General features: G+C 49.2%; 1 protein-coding gene across 7 annotated transcripts in view; it reads right to left on the bottom strand.

Annotated features, from left to right (window-relative positions):
* ZNF592 (zinc finger protein 592) overlaps positions 1 to 18,255 on the bottom strand; it is a 64,008-nt gene that overhangs the window by 6,868 nt on the left and 38,885 nt on the right. For all 7 annotated transcript variants that reach the window (XM_075558035.1, XM_075558032.1, XM_075558029.1 and 4 more), the window contains 3 exons: positions 13,444 to 15,697; positions 7,573 to 7,751; positions 192 to 368 (listed from right to left, as the gene is read on the bottom strand). In XM_075558035.1, the coding sequence (XP_075414150.1) occupies positions 192 to 368; positions 7,573 to 7,751; positions 13,444 to 15,678 (2,591 nt within the window). In that variant the 5' untranslated portion in view covers positions 15,679 to 15,697. The remainder of the gene's footprint in view (positions 1 to 191; positions 369 to 7,572; positions 7,752 to 13,443; positions 15,698 to 18,255) is intronic.

Here is an 18,255-nt window from a genome sequence, read left to right as displayed (position 1 = left end):
GCAGGCGAGAGTCATCAGCCCGCAGGCTCTCAGAACCAGGATCAGGCTGGGAACCCCCAGGGCTGAGCCAATGTGGGCACTCCCCCGTCTCTGGGTGTCCTCATGGACTTCAACACCCAGGCCCACCCACGCCACACACACACACACACACACACCACACACCACCCCCCCACCACCACCCCGGAACTCACTGGGAAGGCCTGTGGGGCTGGGAGGGGTGCTGGGAGGTGCTGTGGTCGGCGGTGCTGCTGGCAGTCTTGAAGGCCATGGGGCAGAATGCACATTTGTGGAAGACCTGGCAGTGCCGCTCCTGGATGTGGCTTTTCAGCAAGGCCAAGGTCAGGTGGACGACACCACAGTGGATGCACCTAGACAGCAGAGGAGGAGATGTAAGACCCAGAGATGGTGTTGGAAGCATGGAGGCAGGAGCTGAGCTGTCATCGCAGACAAGGGCTAACTCCCCTCCCAAGAGCACCCTGTCTCCCACCCGCCATGCACAGGTCACTTAGTCAGCTGTGTGGATTCTTAACACAGTGCAGTCACCCAGGGCTGTGCCTGGGAGGAAACCTACAGTTGATGAGTTTTTTTCCAATGCTGTTGGAGTGGACAGAAGAGAATGGTTCTGTAATGGCATAAAAACACACTTGAGTCTGGCACCGCTGCAGGAGTCCAGGTGGGACTTGAGAGGGAGCCTGTAGAAAGCCTGGGCCTTCTCTGACAGGCTGGTTTTGATGAAGCGAGGATGGCTATATGACACAAGTACAGTCATTTAAAATATCTGTGGAGGAGGTATCACAAGAGGGGGAAAGACAAATAGTGGGGGGGGGGGGAGAAAACTGAGCTGGAAGGGGTATGTCCACTCTCACAGGCCCCAGCCCCCAAGCCCAGGAAAGTGGCCCAGGGCCATCCCGTGGGCCTGCTTGCCAAGAGACACCCTACCTGGGTTTCCCAGACTGTGAACCTCTATGGAGCAGACCACCTCAGCTTTCACAGGGCTCTTTATATTTAATGGACAGAATCATTCAGTTCCTCAGGTGCACTTCAGGCCCCGGGTCAGGGGCTCAGAGCCCTAGGACAGTGGTGTTGGTGTGGTGGGACCATGCGCGGCCTTTTTTTTTATCTCCCAGTCTGTTTGCGTCTGAATTCTCAGAGTCTTGCTGGCTGGCCATCTTGTTTTCAGTGGGTTCGAATCAATGTAACAAAGACCTGCCTTAAACAGCTTTTCAGAAATGGAGGCCTTTGGTGACCCTGCCTTTTATTTTTACGTTTGGGGGGGGGTTGTTTTTTTTGATGGTATCCCCATTGACTTAACGTTTTGATGTGACTTGGATAAAAGTGTTTGTGCAGTCTTTCTATCCCCCTTTCACTCTAATGTTGCCTTTCCTTCAGCATCAAAGTCAGCCGTGTCCTTTCTCCAGGCAAGCCGGCCGGCATCCACTAAGGTTCCTGGTCCTTTCTTGTGTGTGCAGCCCTTTTCCTGAACCCTCAGCTCAGGGGAGCTGGCGGGCGTGGAGAATGGTCTGAACTAACAGCAATAGTGCATACGTCCGTCTACAAATGCCTATAAACACACTCAGTCTCCCCTCCACAACAACAGCCCTGCGGTGTTCTGCTGCTCCCTCTATCTCGTTCTGCCGGCTGTTCTCACTATCACTGCCATTCATCTGACCCCTACTGCCCTAGCATCCAAAGAGGCACTAGCAAAGATCTGACTGTTGCAAAGAAGAACCTGGCTTCACTTAAGAATTCTTCTACTCCCGACTCTACAAGAGTCCTGATCAAATTGGGGGAGGGGGGAAACACACACGACAGTATTCCAAATTCCCACATACGCCACGCATTCTGGAGCAGAGCAGATGGACAAGCTCCCAAAACTGCTGCCCTGAGATCATCTGAAATCTTTTTTTTTCCAGCTGTTAATTCTTTTTTTTTAATTAATAAGTATTTTTATTGGGGCTCATACAACTCTTATCACAATCCATACATACATCAATTGAGCAAAGCTCCCTTATACGTTTGTTGCCCGTCATTCTTTTGTTTTTCTTTTTTTACATTTTATTAGGGACTCACACAACTCTTATCACAATCCATACATATACATACATCAATTGTATAAAGCACATCCATACATTCCCCGCCCCAATCATTCTCAAAGAATTCGCTCTCCACGTAAGCCCTTTGCATCAGGTCCTCTTTTTTTTTTTTCCCTTCCCTCCCATCTTAAATCTTAAACCACAGTTAGACCCTAACGTGTTCTGTAAGCCAAGCAGGAAAGTAGCTCATTTCAAAAAGAACATTGGCTCTGGACACTGCTCCTTTGAAGAACATTCTGAATGAGATCCAATGAATCACAGCAACGAGAAAGGTCAGATGGGAAACTTGGGGAACCACTCCTTCTTGTCAATAGGGGAGGAAGACACACAGGCGTGCACCCCACCGCCACCCACCCACCCACATTCAGATTGACCAAATTTACAGAGCAATGTAACTATTCGCTTTATAAATGCCATCAAAATTCATTCGATTGACCCAGTCTATTCACTGAGGAGGGCCTATTGAAATTAGGAACATAAGTGGGTCAAAGCACCCTCAGTAAACATCTGTATCAAGTTGGGTTTAGACGGAAAAGATGTGCACATAAAACTAAATTAAAAAAAATCCAACCACATAACAAACTCTTTGCACCAAAATTTTAAGAAGCTCTGAAAAAAGAAAGCAAGCATAGAATTTTATGTTATTTAAAAAAAAAAAAAAAGCTTTATACCAGGAGGGTGTAGCAAAGGTGGCATATAAAGGGGGAACCAATTACAAGGATCTACATATAACCTCCTCCCTAGCGAATGGATGACAGAAAAGTGGGACATCAGACAGTGTAAGATATGACAAAATAATAACTTATAAATTAAGAAGGTTTAGTGAGGGAGGGAGGAGTGGGGAATGAGGGGGAAAATGAGGAGCTGATACCAAGGGCTCAAGTAGGAAGCAAATGTTTTGAAAATGATGATGACAACAAATGTACAAATGTGCTTAACACAATGGATGATGTATGGATTGTGATAAGAGTTGTACGAGCCACCAATAAAATGATTTAAAAAAAGAGAGATAGAAATTTTTAATCAAAATAAATTCATAGTCATATGCAGGAGGGTGGGGGGAAGCTTTTAGAAAAGTTAAAGAGCAGCCAAGTATTTAACTTTGCTAATAATCACAGCAAATAAAACAGTATTTCTTGCGAAGATTAAACTTGCTCCCTTTACTTGCATACTCTGAAATTATCAAGAAGCAAAAAAATTGAATTAAACATGTGTAGGTTTTTCAGATTTTCTTCAAAAGAAAGCAAAAATAATAACGAACATAAAATGAGAAAAACTTTGTATTAGAGTTTAATGAAACAGAACATCTGAATACATATTGCTTGAGAGTTTTCTCAAAAACAATATTCACAGAATGGGAGAAAATATATGCAAATCATCTATTTGATAAGGGACTTGTATCCAGGATATATAAAGAACTTTTTTTTAAATGGGCATTCTCCAAAGAAGATAACAAATAGGCAGTACGCTCATGAAAAGGTACTTAAGAGCATTTAGCTATGAGAGAAATGCACCTTTAAAGCAGTGAGGAACTACTTCACATCTATCACCCACTACCAAGGTCAGGTCCCTACTCGGCAACCCAAGGCAGGATTCTGAGGCTGTAAATCTTCGAGAGAGAGAGAGCTGACAGCCTCTACTTTCTTCCGGGGAGCACCTGGTGGGTCTGAACTGGTGACCTTGCAGTTAGCTTCCTATACTGCCACCAAGGGAGGCTCTTTTCACACTCACTGGGATGGCGATCATCAAAAAGTCAGACTAGTATTGATGAGGATGTGAAGAAAGTGAAGCATGTTGGTAAGAATACCAAAATGCTACAGTCACTTTGGAGAACAGTTTGGTCCTTCCTCAAAAAGGCTAGACACCGCATAGCTGTCTACCCATTCCTAGATATGTTCTCAAAAGGCCTGAAAGATGGGATTCATATACTTGTACACCGATGTTCACAGCAGTGCTTGTCACAGTATCTTAAAAGTGAGAAGGGAAAAAATTATCAAGTGCCCATCAACAGATGAATGGATAAATGTCATACATCCACACAATGGAATATTATGTGGCCATAAAAAGAATGAAGTAACTGAAAAGCTACATCATGTATACATCTTGAAAACATTTAAGACTACATGCCAGAAAACTCAGTTTATATTAAATGTCCCAAAGAGGCAAATCTATAGGCAGAAAGTCAATCTGTGGTCGCCTAGGGCTGGAGGGCACTTTTCTTGTTGGGGTGGTGAAAGTGTTCTACAGTTAATTGTGGCAATGGTTGTACAACTCTGTGACTAGACTAAAAAGCATTGAACCGGATTGCAGGATATATGAATTCTATTTCAGTAAAGCCGTTACTTAAAAAAAAATTAAACCATCTTAGTCTGAAGTGTAAAAAATACTGTATTGGTACATGTGTCTTCTGATCACCAAATATTTTAATACCAATTTCTTCAATAATCCCTTTAGCTAAATCGCAGGACAGTTTTATCTGACATTACAGAAGTAAAATGAAAGATTTACCTAAAACCATATATCCACACACAAAACTTGCTATCAATCAGTCTATCCACCCTCTTGAAAATTTCTTGGATTTAAGCTTCAAAGATAAAAATTTAAGTGTTCTCCCGACACAACGGCTGGAGCCAAAGTGGGTGAACAAGTAAATGTGGTGAAGAAAGCTGATGGTGCCCGGCTATCAAAAGAGATAGTGACTGGGGTCTTAAAGGCTTGAAGATATACCATATTAAATGAAGGGGGAAGTGCAGAGTGGAGACCCAAGGCCCAAGTGTCGGCCAATGGAGATCCCCTCATAGAGGCGTTTAGGAGAGGAGATGGGTTAATTAGGGTGCGAGGTAGTACCGATGAAGAACACAGCTTTCCCCCAGATCCTGGATGCTTCCTCCCCCCATCTACCATGATCCGAATTCTACCTTGCAGGGCTGGATAGGACAGAGGCTGTACACTGGTACATATGAGGGTTGGAGGTACAGGGAATCCAGGGTGGATGATACCTTCAGGACCAAGGGTGTGAGGGACGATGCTGGGAGAGTGGAGGGTGAGTGGGTTGGAAAGGGGGAACTGATTACAAGGATCCACATGTGACCTCTTCCCTGGGAGAGGGACAGAATGATTGGGGCAGGGAATGTATGGATGTGCTTTATACAATTGATGTATATATATGTATGGATTGTAATAAGAGTTGTATGAGTCCCTAATAAAATGTAAAAAAAGAGGAGAAAAAAAACTGCATTAAAAATGTGCTGAAAACTCATCTTATACACGGGTATATACGGTATGTTATGTTCTTTTTAAACACTATAATTCAGTCATCAATTATACTTAGGTCATTATTAATTATTGCTCAGCTTTTGTATATGAGGTAACCCAAAACATCATTATTTGGGTTGTCAAAATACTATTTTTTGGAGTAGACATTCCCTTTTCAATATGTCATATGACCCCTCACTTCTACTTTCATGTATGTTAACTGTGTTTCTAAATAAAAGCAACTTATTGACAACGTCAAAAAAAAATTTAAGTGTTGATGGCATTTCTCTTGGATTGGGGTTGACCGTGGGACACGGAAGCACACACTTAGGCCAGCGTTAGAAGGATAGTGTCAAATGTTAGAGGACCTTGTAAAAAGACATTCATTGGGGGTCTGGTTGAAAAAGGTCGCCTGGGATACTGCCACACAATGATCTGCAATGTGGTGGCAGAGGCTCTGTGTGCTCCGGTCTGTTTGGGCTTAGTCTTGCTTTCAGTGCACGTCAGGCTCTCCAATCTTCATAACATATGAAAGACATTAATCCACATTTGGAAATGTTTATGCCAAGGCAGAAATCTGGGAGTCATCACTGACACCTCCCCATTCCTCAACCTCATCACACACATACTACCATCAAGTCCTGGGGCTTCTGATTCCTAACTCTCTCTCAAAGCAACCTTACCCTCTCCATCCCCAGAGCCAGGCCCCAGCTGAAGCCCTGGTTGTATCCTCAGGACTACTTCACTCTCCCTCCCAGTCCTTCCCTCTCTCATATGACAGGTCAGCTTCCCCCAGTGAGCTTTCTAAAATGCAGAGGCAACACTGGTTCTTCACTCTCCCTGGATAAAGTCCAAGTATCTGCCAAGGAATACAAGGTCTTGCAGGGCCTGGCCTCTGCCAACTTCCTCATCTCATTCCTTACCAACCCTGACACACTTCTAACTGTGCATCGTTCCCGTAACCCCTGCTGTGAGAGTTTGCGCCCCTGCCTGTACCTTGCCAGGTAAGCTCTTCCTTCTGCCTGAAAAGCTCACCAGCTCCCTCATGAAACTTCCCTCGGCCTCTCTCCTCTCTTCAACAGAATGCTGCTGCCCCACTAGGGCAGAACTTGCCACTCTGAGTTATAAATCGCCTGTGCACACATTTGCAACCCACCAGACTGATGCTCCCTTGCGGAGAGGACTGCGTCTTAATCACCTCTGTGTGCCTAGGGTCCTGAGTCACACTAACGTAAAGCATGGGCATTCAACAAGTGTGGAATAAACTAATGAAGCTCACCATTTAAAAAAAAAAAATCAAAGCACTGAAAAATCTTACTAAATTGGGGCAAATATTTATTTCCAAAAGTGAGAAAGTAGAGCCTCAGACAGTGCAGAAGCACCCACATGGGATAAATCAGCAGAGGCTACCAGGCTGGCTGGGAGTAGAAGTTGGGAGTCCCCACAGCCCTGCAGGAGGGGCTCCCAATACTTAGACTGCGGCCCTGAAGGTGACTTCTTGCTTCGATGGGTTTGACACAATGGAGGAAGCTCGGGCTAAAATAAATACAATCTCTCGGGTTTTTTTAGGAAGCCGATAGGTTTTTTTTTTCCTTCCATTCTTTTGGTTTTGACTGATGCTCACAGAAAAGTCAAAACTAACCAAAACAGAGATCCAAGAACCTGTGTGTGTGGTGTCGTGCAGCGCTGTCTGTTAATGAAATACTGAGACCATTTGCAAGTGCCCCGGTTGGGGGTGTTATCACGACAGTACTTCAAATCCAACATGCCAGCACAAGAAACTTTGGGAGCAAATGCAACTTGACAAAAGCGAATGTTATATACATTCTCTGCCTTGGTGGCACACAGTTAAGTGCTCGCTGGCTACTAAAAGTTGGCAGGCCGACCCTCGCCCGCACCTGTGGAAAAAAGGCCCGGTGATCCACTCGGGCAAAGACGGCGGCCCAGGGGAGAGGCCCCACGGGGGCAGCTCCATTCGGCCTCTCCCCTTGGCTCGCTCAACAGTACCCGAAGACAACAAACTCCTTCAACCCTGCCCCCACCCCAAGATGACTTGGTTTTTCAGCAGTTGAGATTTGTCCACTTGCTTTTCTCATTTTTCCCCGTTCTCTACAAAATAAAAAGGTCTCGCTGAGCCGATCATTAGGGTGGGGCAGGCCCTCAGTCTGAAATGAGTGTTGGCCCAGGAAGAGACCCAGCCCTGGGAAGTTACGGCAGCACCCACCTGTAGCCCACCTTGCGGGCATAGTGCAGGCAATTCTCCTTGACGTGGGTCTGGAAATAGGCAGAGCGACAGAGGGCCCCACACTCCGGGCAGCAGTAGGGGGACTTGTGAGCGTGGATCCGCTGGTGGGCGCAGAAACTGCACTGGTTGGGCAACAGCATCTGGCACACCGGGCAGGTCTAGGAGAGAGCACCAAGAAAGTAGAGCTGCCTGGCTCTCTTGGGAGTTGGGTCAGAGTAGCCCACCCCCCAGCCACTCAGTCTTGCAGGGCCCACAGGACACTTGTGGCATGTCTGACACTGACACCGGGGGCCTGTGCCTTCCTTCCGCCTCGTGCATCCGAGACACACCCTGGCTCTCTCTTCCCAAGTATGAGTCCTGTCCTCCAGGACTGTTAGGAAGGGACTTCAAAAAGATTGTGAGAGACTAGATTGCAAACATAATGGCATTTTTCCATGGACTTTTTGAAGCCCCTTTGTAAGTGCACCCCGCCCCCCTTGGCCTTAGCACAGGACCAATTTTTCCTTTCCAGAGCCCTAAGCAAGAGCACTTACTGTGCGAGGGCCTTCCTGGTGACACTGGGCCTCCTTCTGGTAATCCTACTCACCACGCCCCCAACAGAGCAAGAGGGATAAGCCCAAAGCCATCACCATGCACACCGACAGGGAAGGAGGGAGCAGGGTGAGAGGCAGGGGTGGAAGCATGACTTCTCCGGGTCTATCTGAAGTTTTGACTTTGGAAGCGGTCCAACATTTTTGATACTTTTCCAAATTGGAGTTCATTTAAATAAAAACATTCCCTAAAAACTGAAAACCAGGCTAAAGCAGCCTAACTATATACACAAAGGTGTTTCTAAAAGTTCCTGAGAGCAAAAATGTAATTAAAAGAGAATGGTGTGCCCCCCCCACGCAGAACCCTCAACACGGCGGCCAGCCCTTAGTCACCCCCTAGGACGAAGGCACTGGAACTGAACTCTGCTACAACAATCAACCATTTAAGATCCAAAGGGCTACAGCTGCCCAAGAACCAAGCACAGAGGGCCAGGAAAGGAGGGGGGTAAGGCGGAAACCCAGAGACGCAGGGCATCCACGGTGGTGTACAGAGGGCTGCCAGCAGAGGAGCTGAAACCAAAAATGTTATGAACTGACAAGTGCAAAAGTGATGATCTCTTCTCTGTAAACCTTCTCTCAATTCACAATCAAATGCAACTTTTCTATGAACTCTATGAAGCCTAGGCACACAGACAAAGGAATGAGCCACGTAATCTTAAAATGTGGTCGTCTGGCTGGCACTCTCACTGTGAAGACAGGCTGAGGGCAAAAAGAACTTCAAGTACACCTGAAACTGGATGCATCTGTCTTAACGTTAGAAATACTGGTTTGGGGATTTTTTTAAAGTCTTGTATGTAGAATAAATATCAATACACTGGAGGAAAAATGTAGGAACCAAAAGTTTTAGCAGAAAGATCAGAAGAAGTTACATAAAACACTATAATTTTAAGTGCCAGTGCAAATTCATGATGTCTTTCCTTTTTAAAGAATACTAGTATGTATTCACTTGCTCTGACCACTGAAAAGTCCTCGCAGCGGCAGCAGCCCCAGCAGTCAGCACTCTGGGCTGAACCCAGCACCAAAGAGAAGCTGGCTCCTTGGAGCCCCAGCAGGGTCCAGGTTTAGCACAACAGGCACCAGGTCATCTCATTGGGATGGAAGCAAACAAAGGACACTCGCAAGGAGTAGGAGGACACGAGACAGCTTTTCCCACTGACCAAAAGTGGCATAACTTCAGCACCAGAAATAATTGATAAACACACTGAAGGTATAAAAATCAACTCATTATAACACAAAAATAATAAGAGACCTTTTCAACACCGTTTGAAACTACTAGGACAGCAACTCATTATTTGGAAAATCGTTATCAAAGGAAATAAATCCTGTGTTCACCCCATTTTACAACATACACTGTGTTTCAATGTGACCACATGGCCCTCACAGAAGGAAACCTATTCCATACAGAAGTTCAGCTAACCACTGAAAAAGAAACAATAAAATTAGAAAAACACGCTTCTGCAGCTCCTAATAGAAGTACTGGACCAAAGCAATGATTAGGAGGGTAAGTCAGAAAGCACTGCTAAAAAAGTCAAAGAGACCTTTGGGAAACCAAAGGTGAAGCTCTAGTTTTTTGACATGTCCCTCCATGGAGGCTTCTCCCCTCTCTGACCCTTCCTTCCCTGCACCAGCCAGGCCCCTTCCACTTCCACTGCATCAGGCAGTTCTTAAAGGACTCCAATGGGGTTCTTTTGCAGTGTTGAGTTTGGGGACCAGAAATAAGTCTGAAGAGGCAAGATCCAGGCTGTAGGGCAGACGGGGAAAGGTTTCCCAATGAAACTCTCCTAGGACAGCCCTCCCCACCCTTGAAGGCCGAGCAGGTAGACTGTGGTGATGGGAAAATTCTTTGGCCTTTTTCTCACCAACGCAGTTTTCGACATTCTTAAAACATCTTCATAAGAAACTCCGAAGACTTCCTGTGTCTTTCAAGAAAAATCTATCACGCTTACTCTTTAAGAATCTAAAAGACTGTCACCATATCCTTATGAGCTGACTGCTCTGTCTTGAATGTCAACGGCCCAGCAGATCCCCCCAGAAGCCAATGTTTTGATTGGACCTTTGGGGAAGGAAGGCACTCTAGAAGGGCATTTCTGAGAGAGCTTGCCTGACACACAGACGGGTGTGAACATGCTGCGTTTGGAACAAGCCCATGCATGTGTGAACTGGAATCCCAGGAGCGCTATGTTGTGACTCACCCTCCTATTTGGGAGTGGAGTTCCTGGATGAAGCAAACGGCCAATGTGCTTGGCTACAGGTTTGAGTGTACCTGGAGGCACCTCAGAAGCAAGTCCTGGCAATCTCCCGAGGAAAACAGGGCCTTGGAGTGTAGTTCCACTCCTACACCCGGTGGTGTCTCCATGACAACAACCGGATTCGTTGATGGAGACTGTAGGGACTTGATAATGAGGGACTGAAAACACCACAATCTGGCTAAGTTCAGCATCAGCGAAAAGAAACCTATCAGCCACTCTGTGGCCCTGAAGTCATGATAGGAAGTCCCGTTTCATCTTTGTGCTCCCTTCAAAAGTGGACCTGAATCTAGTCAAGGCTGCAGAACTCAGTTGTGGTCTACAGAAGAAACCCAGGGTCTAGAAGGGCAAATCAGTTACATGAAGAAGCAAGCACTCAATCAAAGCCAGACTCTCCAGTAAAGTCCCCAGGACACATGACCCCATCTTTTCAAGAAGCCAATGGCATGAAAAGGAGAAAAGAAAGGGGGGGAGCTGGCTGGAAAGGAGTACTAGTCTAGATTACAAGATTTAAGAGACTCAATAAACAAATGTTTAAACATGTGGTCTATGTTTAGATCCTGATTCAAAACAAGCCCAAGTGTAAAAAGACACTTTTTGACATAATTGGGGCAATCTGAAAATGGCTTGTAAATTTTGTTAGATGTGTTGACACAGTAGTTTACATAAACTGTAAGAATGTGAAAATAGAACCCGGGGTGCTGACATCCTGCCCCAACAGGGTGTCTGGGAGCAGAGAGGAAGGATGAAAAGATCCCTTCAGGGGCGGACTTTGAGAACGAAGACAGTAGGCCCCCAACATGCTGTCCTTACTCTGGGGTGGAGCCAAACCACCCACCACCTGTCTATCCACTGGCCGGGCGCTGTCCCGGGAAACCACCACCAAAGCTAGTCTCTGATCCCAGCGCGCAAGTCTTACTCCGCTCCTTGACTGCCACGAGAACCGGTGAGGGTTGTGAGCTAGGCTGAGGGAAGGGCTGACAGCCTCCCTCCCTTCCAGTCTGGTTCCCACAGAGGAGAAGAACAAGGAGATGCAGGATAAGAAGGGGGCCAACAGGACCCTAATGCCCAGAGAGCTACCTGCTCAGATCTGAGAGGAGAATGGGACAACAAACAGAACAGGCCCCGACACCAGACCGCCACTGCCAAGGGTTCTGATCACGTGACTCAGAAACAGTAGTACCAGTTCTCCCTTCTCCACCCCACCCCCACCCGGCAGGGTGGACAGGAAGATTGCCAAAGCCTGGGGAAAGAGCCCGAGCCCCCACTCGCCACTGGGCACTGGAGAAGGAAAAGACAAAGTGAAACCGAGAGGGCACAGATGAGAAACAACAGAGGAACCCCTGCCTGTTGCTGCTCCCCTCCTTGGGAGCTGGGTCCTCTGTCCAAGCCCATCAAACTCCACTTCCGGGCCCGACCCCATACCCCAAAGCCACCCCCACCATCAACAACCCTGCTCTTCAAACCCACTTTACCTCCGTATGGCTCCAGGGCCCTGGAGCACCCTCACCCCACCCCTCCTCCAAACGCACCCTGCAGACCCAGCTTACAGACCACCTCCAAAAGCGCTTTCCCTGGGCCTGTGGCACCCAGGTCTGTGTTTATGACCCAGCTTTGGTTTGAGTCAAGTAATTGGCATGCTCAGAGATTGACCAAAAGGTTGGAGGTTCAAGTCCACTAAGAAGGAAAGACCTCATGGCATGAACTTAAAAAAAAACAGTCGTTGGAAACCTGATGATACCCAGATCTACTCTGATCCACAAGGAGTCACAAGTCAGCGTCAACCCCATGGCACCCTACTACCGGCCCCATCCGAGTATCTGTAACCATTTGGGTGGTGACTCCTGCCCTTGCTAAACCTCTGTGAGCTCCTGGAGAAAAGATGTGACCTGGCACAGAGCCCGCAGGCACTGAGGAATCATGGGCAGAGCCTATGGGTCACCAATAAGCACACAGGCCCCTGGTTGAGCTACACCTTTCTCGTTCCTCAGGCCTCTGGAGCCCTGGCTTAGGGAAGTCCAAGTGAGGGGGAGGACTTGCCAAATCATAAAGAGAACCTGGAGGAAAAAAGGACTCTTGAAGGTTTGAGGGCCTCCTTGTGCCACCTGCAGCCTTCTGGGCCATGTCTGGAGGCAGCCCCTTGCCCGGACATTGCTAATGCAGACAGCCTCTGACACCAAGGATGCCAAGAGAGGTGTGACACTGAATACCTTCAAACCCAAGGGACTGACCAACAAACACATCCCCTCAAATATAACCAAGCACGGGAACAAGCAGACAGGCCTAAGAGGTCAGAACACCAGGAAAGGAGGACGTCAGAACCTCTGTGCTGGACCCACAAGCCAGGCTACGGCCCTTCCTTCTACGTCAGCCCTGGTGCAACCAGCCACACAGGCATAGCTGGGCCACTGCAGGCTGGACGACAGCACCTTGTGCACATGACTGGGCTGTCAGACGTACAAACTGAGGAGGGAGCCGAGACTCCCTGAGCTCCATCTCTGGGTCCTCTGGGACAGGGTCTGGACAGGGCTGACTCTGCCAGAGGCCAGAGTGAAACCACCCAGCCGAGACCTAACTTGGGGCCTGCAACAGTTTGCCTGACAGTCCCCTGGAGGGTGAGGTGAGTGGAGGGGCACGGCCATCTATCCTCAGGTGTCCCCTTGATTGTGGGCAGGATGTCTTGCCCATCAACCCCATCTACTGCTGCCGGGTGGATTCTGATTCATAAGGACCAGGAAGGCAGAGGAGAAGGGCCTCCAGGGGCTGCCAAGGCCATCCATCTTTACGGAAGCGGACTGCCACATCTTTTGAACAGCTGGTGGGTTTGAACCACTCACTGACCTTTTGGCTGGCGGTCAAGCGCTTAACCTGTGCCACCAGAAGGCCTTAACAAAGCCCCAACACAATCCATTCAGGTGAGTGGCTAGCCATCAAGCCAGACACCCTCCCCCCAGGACTCAGCAAGGAGGGGGCTTCCTTCCAGGCTCCAGGCCCTGGAGGGTGGGTCCACTTACCAGCCCCTCGGTCTCTTCCGCCAGCCTCTGGAGGTGTGCAGCCAGGGCAATGTAGTCCTGCACCGGCTTGTGACATTCAAGACACTTGAGTCTGTACCGGATGAGCCGCACAGGGTCCGGGTAGAGTGGCAAGGCTGGTGGAGGGGGGCCGGCGGGACCCGAGGTGAGGTCGGGTTTCGGGGAAGGCGAGGGGGCTGGGGCGGCTGGGGCTGCTGGTGCCGTGGAGTTCACAGGGGCCGACACAAACATCTGGTCTGCAGAGATAGGCTTCATGAGGAGCTGCGAGCACTGCATGACGAGCCCCTTGCTCTTGTGGTCGCGGGCGTGCCGCAGCAGGCTGCACTTGTTGAAGAAGAGCAGCGTCTTGGAGCACAGAGTGCACAGCACCTCGATGTGGACGCTGCGCCGGCTGTAGTGCTGGCTCAGGCTCTTCTCTAAGGCAAAGGCGTCACCACACTCCAGGCAGCAGTAGCCGCTGGCCGGCACGTGGATCCTGCTGTCCACGGGGGGGCTGAGGTTTGGTGCGTAGACGGGCACAGGGTTGGCGCTGTGGAGGACCTTGTTGAAGAGCTCCACGGCCAGCGGGGCAGCCTTCTTCACCTGGTGGACCAGGGGCACTGACATCTGCGTGAGCTGGGGCTGGCTCCGCCTCGGAGTCGAGGACTTGGCCGTCACAGACGCGGCCACACTGTGGGGGACCAGGTTCAGGTTGGCCAGGTGGACGGCTTTGGGCAGGAGGTTGGCTGGAGCCAGGCTGGAGGCCTGAAGGGCTGAGCTCTGCTGCTGTTTCCGGCCGGTCTGTGAGCCCACGGCAGCCCCCTTCGAAGCCCGGGACCCGGAGCTGCAGCTGGGAGACGGAGGCTCCCCAGCCTTGCTCTCCTCTCCTTTTGGGTCCTCCTGGGGGCTCCCTGAATTTAGGTCCACCTCAGCAAAGTGCTCCTCCGCAGGCAGGGTGACGCCCTCGTCCCCCGGCACCTCGCTGGGAGCCTCAGCACTGGCACTCCCAAGAGGCGATCCAATGGGGGACTTAGTTGGGTCATCAGGGTCTGGCAAGATCCTGGTGACGGTCCGTTTGATTTCCCCTGACGATGTCTTAATGGTTTTGATTCTGACTTTGGGAATTGCTGGGGGGGAGCTGGCAGCCACAGAAGGGGAGCCTTTGCTGCTACTGTCGCTGCAGATGCTCCGAGGGCTGTCTGATGGCTTGATACTTTTCCTGGTGGCCTCCAGAGGACTCCGGGGACTCTTTGGTGACTTGGGCATTTTGGGGCTGCCTTTAGAACCCTCCTTAGGGGGCCCTGAAGGATCTTTTGTGTGACCAGGCTGGTCCTCCTTGGTGACACTGGCCGCTCTTTTGGCCTGCAGGGCCACCAGGGCTGCAACGCAGGAGGACAGTTTGGAATGAACTGGCTTAAGACGCTGCCGAGGGGGCACTGACGAGCACATGCCAAGCTCAGGGGCCAGTCCTTTGGATTCTGAGATTCTGTTCCTGGGGTGGCTGTTGAACTCCAAAGCATCTCCAAAGAATCGGCTAGCATCCAGTTCCTTGTGAGGCTCCGCTGCCTTCGGCCCACTCCGCTCCTGTTCCTGCTGGGTCTCCAGGGGCAGCGGCTCTGACTTCGGCTCTTTCTTACAGAAGTGATCAAACATGTGTAGCTCCGGAACTGGGAACTTACCCAGAGCTTCCAGGGCCGGGCCGCCCACAGGAGGGGGTGGGAAGTAACTGTCCGAGTGCTTGGGCTTCATCCCAAACCCGTTGTCTTTGATGGTGTCCTCGGGCTCGGGGCTGGAGATCGGACTGAACTGGTTAAAGGTTGGTAATGGCTCTGACTTGGGTGGCTCCAGCTTGCCAGGAAAGCTCCTGACGCTGTCTCCGTTCATGAACGTGGAATCGAACTTCCCACAGTTGTGCCCCATGCTGTGGGGGTCTGGTGGCAGGTCTGGGCCCCGGAAGCCATTGTGTAGGAGGCTGGGAGTGATGTGGTCTTTCTCTGCTTCAAAGGACTCCTGGCGGCTGGTGTTCTTGACAATGACACTCACGGCCGGCACGTCTGGGGCCGACCCCGAGTGAGACAGGGACACGCTCTCGTCCATACACATGCCTGAAGCTTTGAGGGGATTCTCATTCTCCTCGCTGGGGGTCTGGATGGCCTCCTTGGCATCAAGGCTGGTGGGGTCTGGGATGTCAAAGGCAGCCAGAAGATCATCAAAATCCGGGGTTTTCATGTCCCCCATGGCTGGATGCTGGCAAAGACTACAAAAGAAGCAGCAAACAGAGAGAGCGGTCACCAGGATTCCACAGGATTCTGTCTACTTAGTCGACACTACATACCCGCCCCGGGTGCACATGCAGCCAGTACACCTTTGCAGCAGCCAGCCTCCCTCGCCCCCCCCCCACGCCCTCCTTGACCCCCAGAACTATGGAAAGAAAATAACACACCTAGCAAGTTTTATTCCAAGCTTGTCAAATGTTGTGATGAGGCAGGTTGAAGAAGGATGTTTACACCAAGTGACAAGCCAGCCTGGCAAACCCCAACTCTTGATATTTGGTTATTCCTGGCTGGGCCGCAGAGCTCAGAAGTAAGTACACATGCACAGCACACTCTCTTGACTTGTCAGGGAGAAGCATCACCCCAGGAGCAAGTGCTCTGGCAAAAAGCCAATGGCTCAAGCCCTTACAGAAACGCATAGCTCAGCATCCCCCGCTTTAGAAAACTCCTCATTCATAGGACACTTGGCTAGAATATTCTCTGCTAACTTTCTCTTAGTAACCTTTGTATTTGTGCTATATGAATTCAATCAAATCCGAAAACCAGTTGCTGGTGCCAGGGTTTGTGCTTAACTGTCTCCTGAAGCAACTCCAGGACCATTGTTCCCAAGGAGCATTTTGCTCTATTCAGCTGTTGCCCTCAGTTCCTTGGTTTTCCCAGAGTTGTAAGTGTGGGTAATGGGAGGCGGTTACACGTGAGGGACAGGATGACTGGGGGCAGATTGGGGAAAGCCCTACATCTGTTCTAACTTACTACACAAGAACACACACCTGTTTCCTTCCTGATCTCAGGAAGAATGATGGTGCAAGGAGCATGCATGGCCTTAGAAAGAGGCCTTCCATTAGGGAGGTACTGTAATACTCACACTGACAGCAAACATGAACCTGGCTGGCTCCAGCCTGCTACGGAAGGGTATGGGGTGGGGGGTGGGGGGGAGAGTGGGCAACGGGATGGAAACCCACCACATCCCTCATTCAGTCATAAATCTTGCGTCTGCTTTAGCACCCTGGGGACATCCTGGTACAGCACACTTCTTACACTGTGGTTATGCCGACCACTTTCTGGATGCAGGCTGGCACAACTCCTTTAGAAAGCAGCATGGCTCTGCGGGTCTATCTAGACATGATAAGCAGGATAAACTATCTGAAGGAGAAAACAACGGGACCAATGGTTCTGGCGGGAAACATGGGAGAGGGGAAGTGGGGGAAAGGAAATGGTGCAAACAAACCCAGGGACAAAGGAACAAGTGATCCAAAACTGGTGGTGAGGAGAGTGTAGGATGCCTGGGAGAGCTTGATCAAGGGCAATGTAACCGAGAGGAATTCCTGAAACCCAAATGAAGGCTGAGCATGATAGTGGAACAAGAGGAAAGTCAAAGGAAACAGAAGAAAGAACTAGGAGGCAAAAGGCATTTATAGAGGTCTAAAAAGGGCATGTACATATGTAAACATATTTATATATGATGAAGGGGAAATAGATGTGCATATATTTAGAGGTTTAGTATTAAGGTAGCAGATGGACATTGATTGGGCCTCCACTCAAGTACTCCCTCAATGCAAGAACACTTTGTTCTATTAAACTGGCATTCCATGATGCACACCTTCCCGACACGATCACTAAGACAAATGGGTGCATGAGCAAATTTGGTGAAGAAAGTTGATGGTACCCAGCTATCAAAAGATACAGCATCTGGGGTCTTAAAGGCTTGAAGGTAAACAAGCGGCCATCTAGCTCAGAAGCAAAAAAGGCCACATGGAAGCACACCAGCCTGTGTGATCACAAGGTGTCAATAGGATAAGTTATCAGGCATCAAAGAACAAAAACATCGTATCATTGTGAGTGAGGGGGCGTGTAGAGTAGGGACCCAAAGCCCATCTGTAGGAAACTGGACATCCCCTTATGGGAGGGTCTCAGGGAGGAGACAGTCAGTCAGGTTGCAGGGTAGCAAAGATGAAACACACAACTTTCCTCTAGTTCTTAAATGCTTCCTACCCTCCCCCCAACTATCATGATCTCAATTCTACCTTACAAATCTGGCTAGACCAGAGGATGTACACTGGTACAGATAGGAACTGGAAACACAGGGAATCCAGGACAGATGATCCCTTCAGGCCCAGGGGTGAGTGGCCATATTGGAAGGCTAGAGGGAAGGTGGGGGAGAAAGGAGGAACCAATTACAAAGATCTACATATAACCTCCTACCTGGGGGACGGACAACAGAAAAGTGGGTGAAGGAAGACGTCGGACAGTGTAAGACATGACAAAATAATAATTTATAAATTAACAAGGGCTCATGAGGGAGGGAGAAGTGGGGAAGGAGGGGAGAAAATGAGAAGCTGATACAAAGGGCTCAAACAGAAAGCAAATGCTTTGAGAATGATGATGGCAACAAATGCACAAATGTTCTTGACACAATGGATGGGTGTATGGATTGTGATAAGCGTTGTAGGAGCCCCCAGTAAAATGATTTAAAAAGAAAGCAGTAGGGCAGCTACACCAAACCAAATAGATGCCAAACCCTTGTCCTGAAACCCCACTTCCA

The sequence above is a fragment of the Tenrec ecaudatus genome, chromosome 9 (assembly GCF_050624435.1).
Source record: "Tenrec ecaudatus isolate mTenEca1 chromosome 9, mTenEca1.hap1, whole genome shotgun sequence".
NCBI classification, from domain to species: Eukaryota; Metazoa; Chordata; class Mammalia; order Afrosoricida; family Tenrecidae; genus Tenrec; species Tenrec ecaudatus.
Note: the sequence above shows the minus strand (reverse complement) of the source record. Positions and strands in the feature narration are given on the sequence as shown.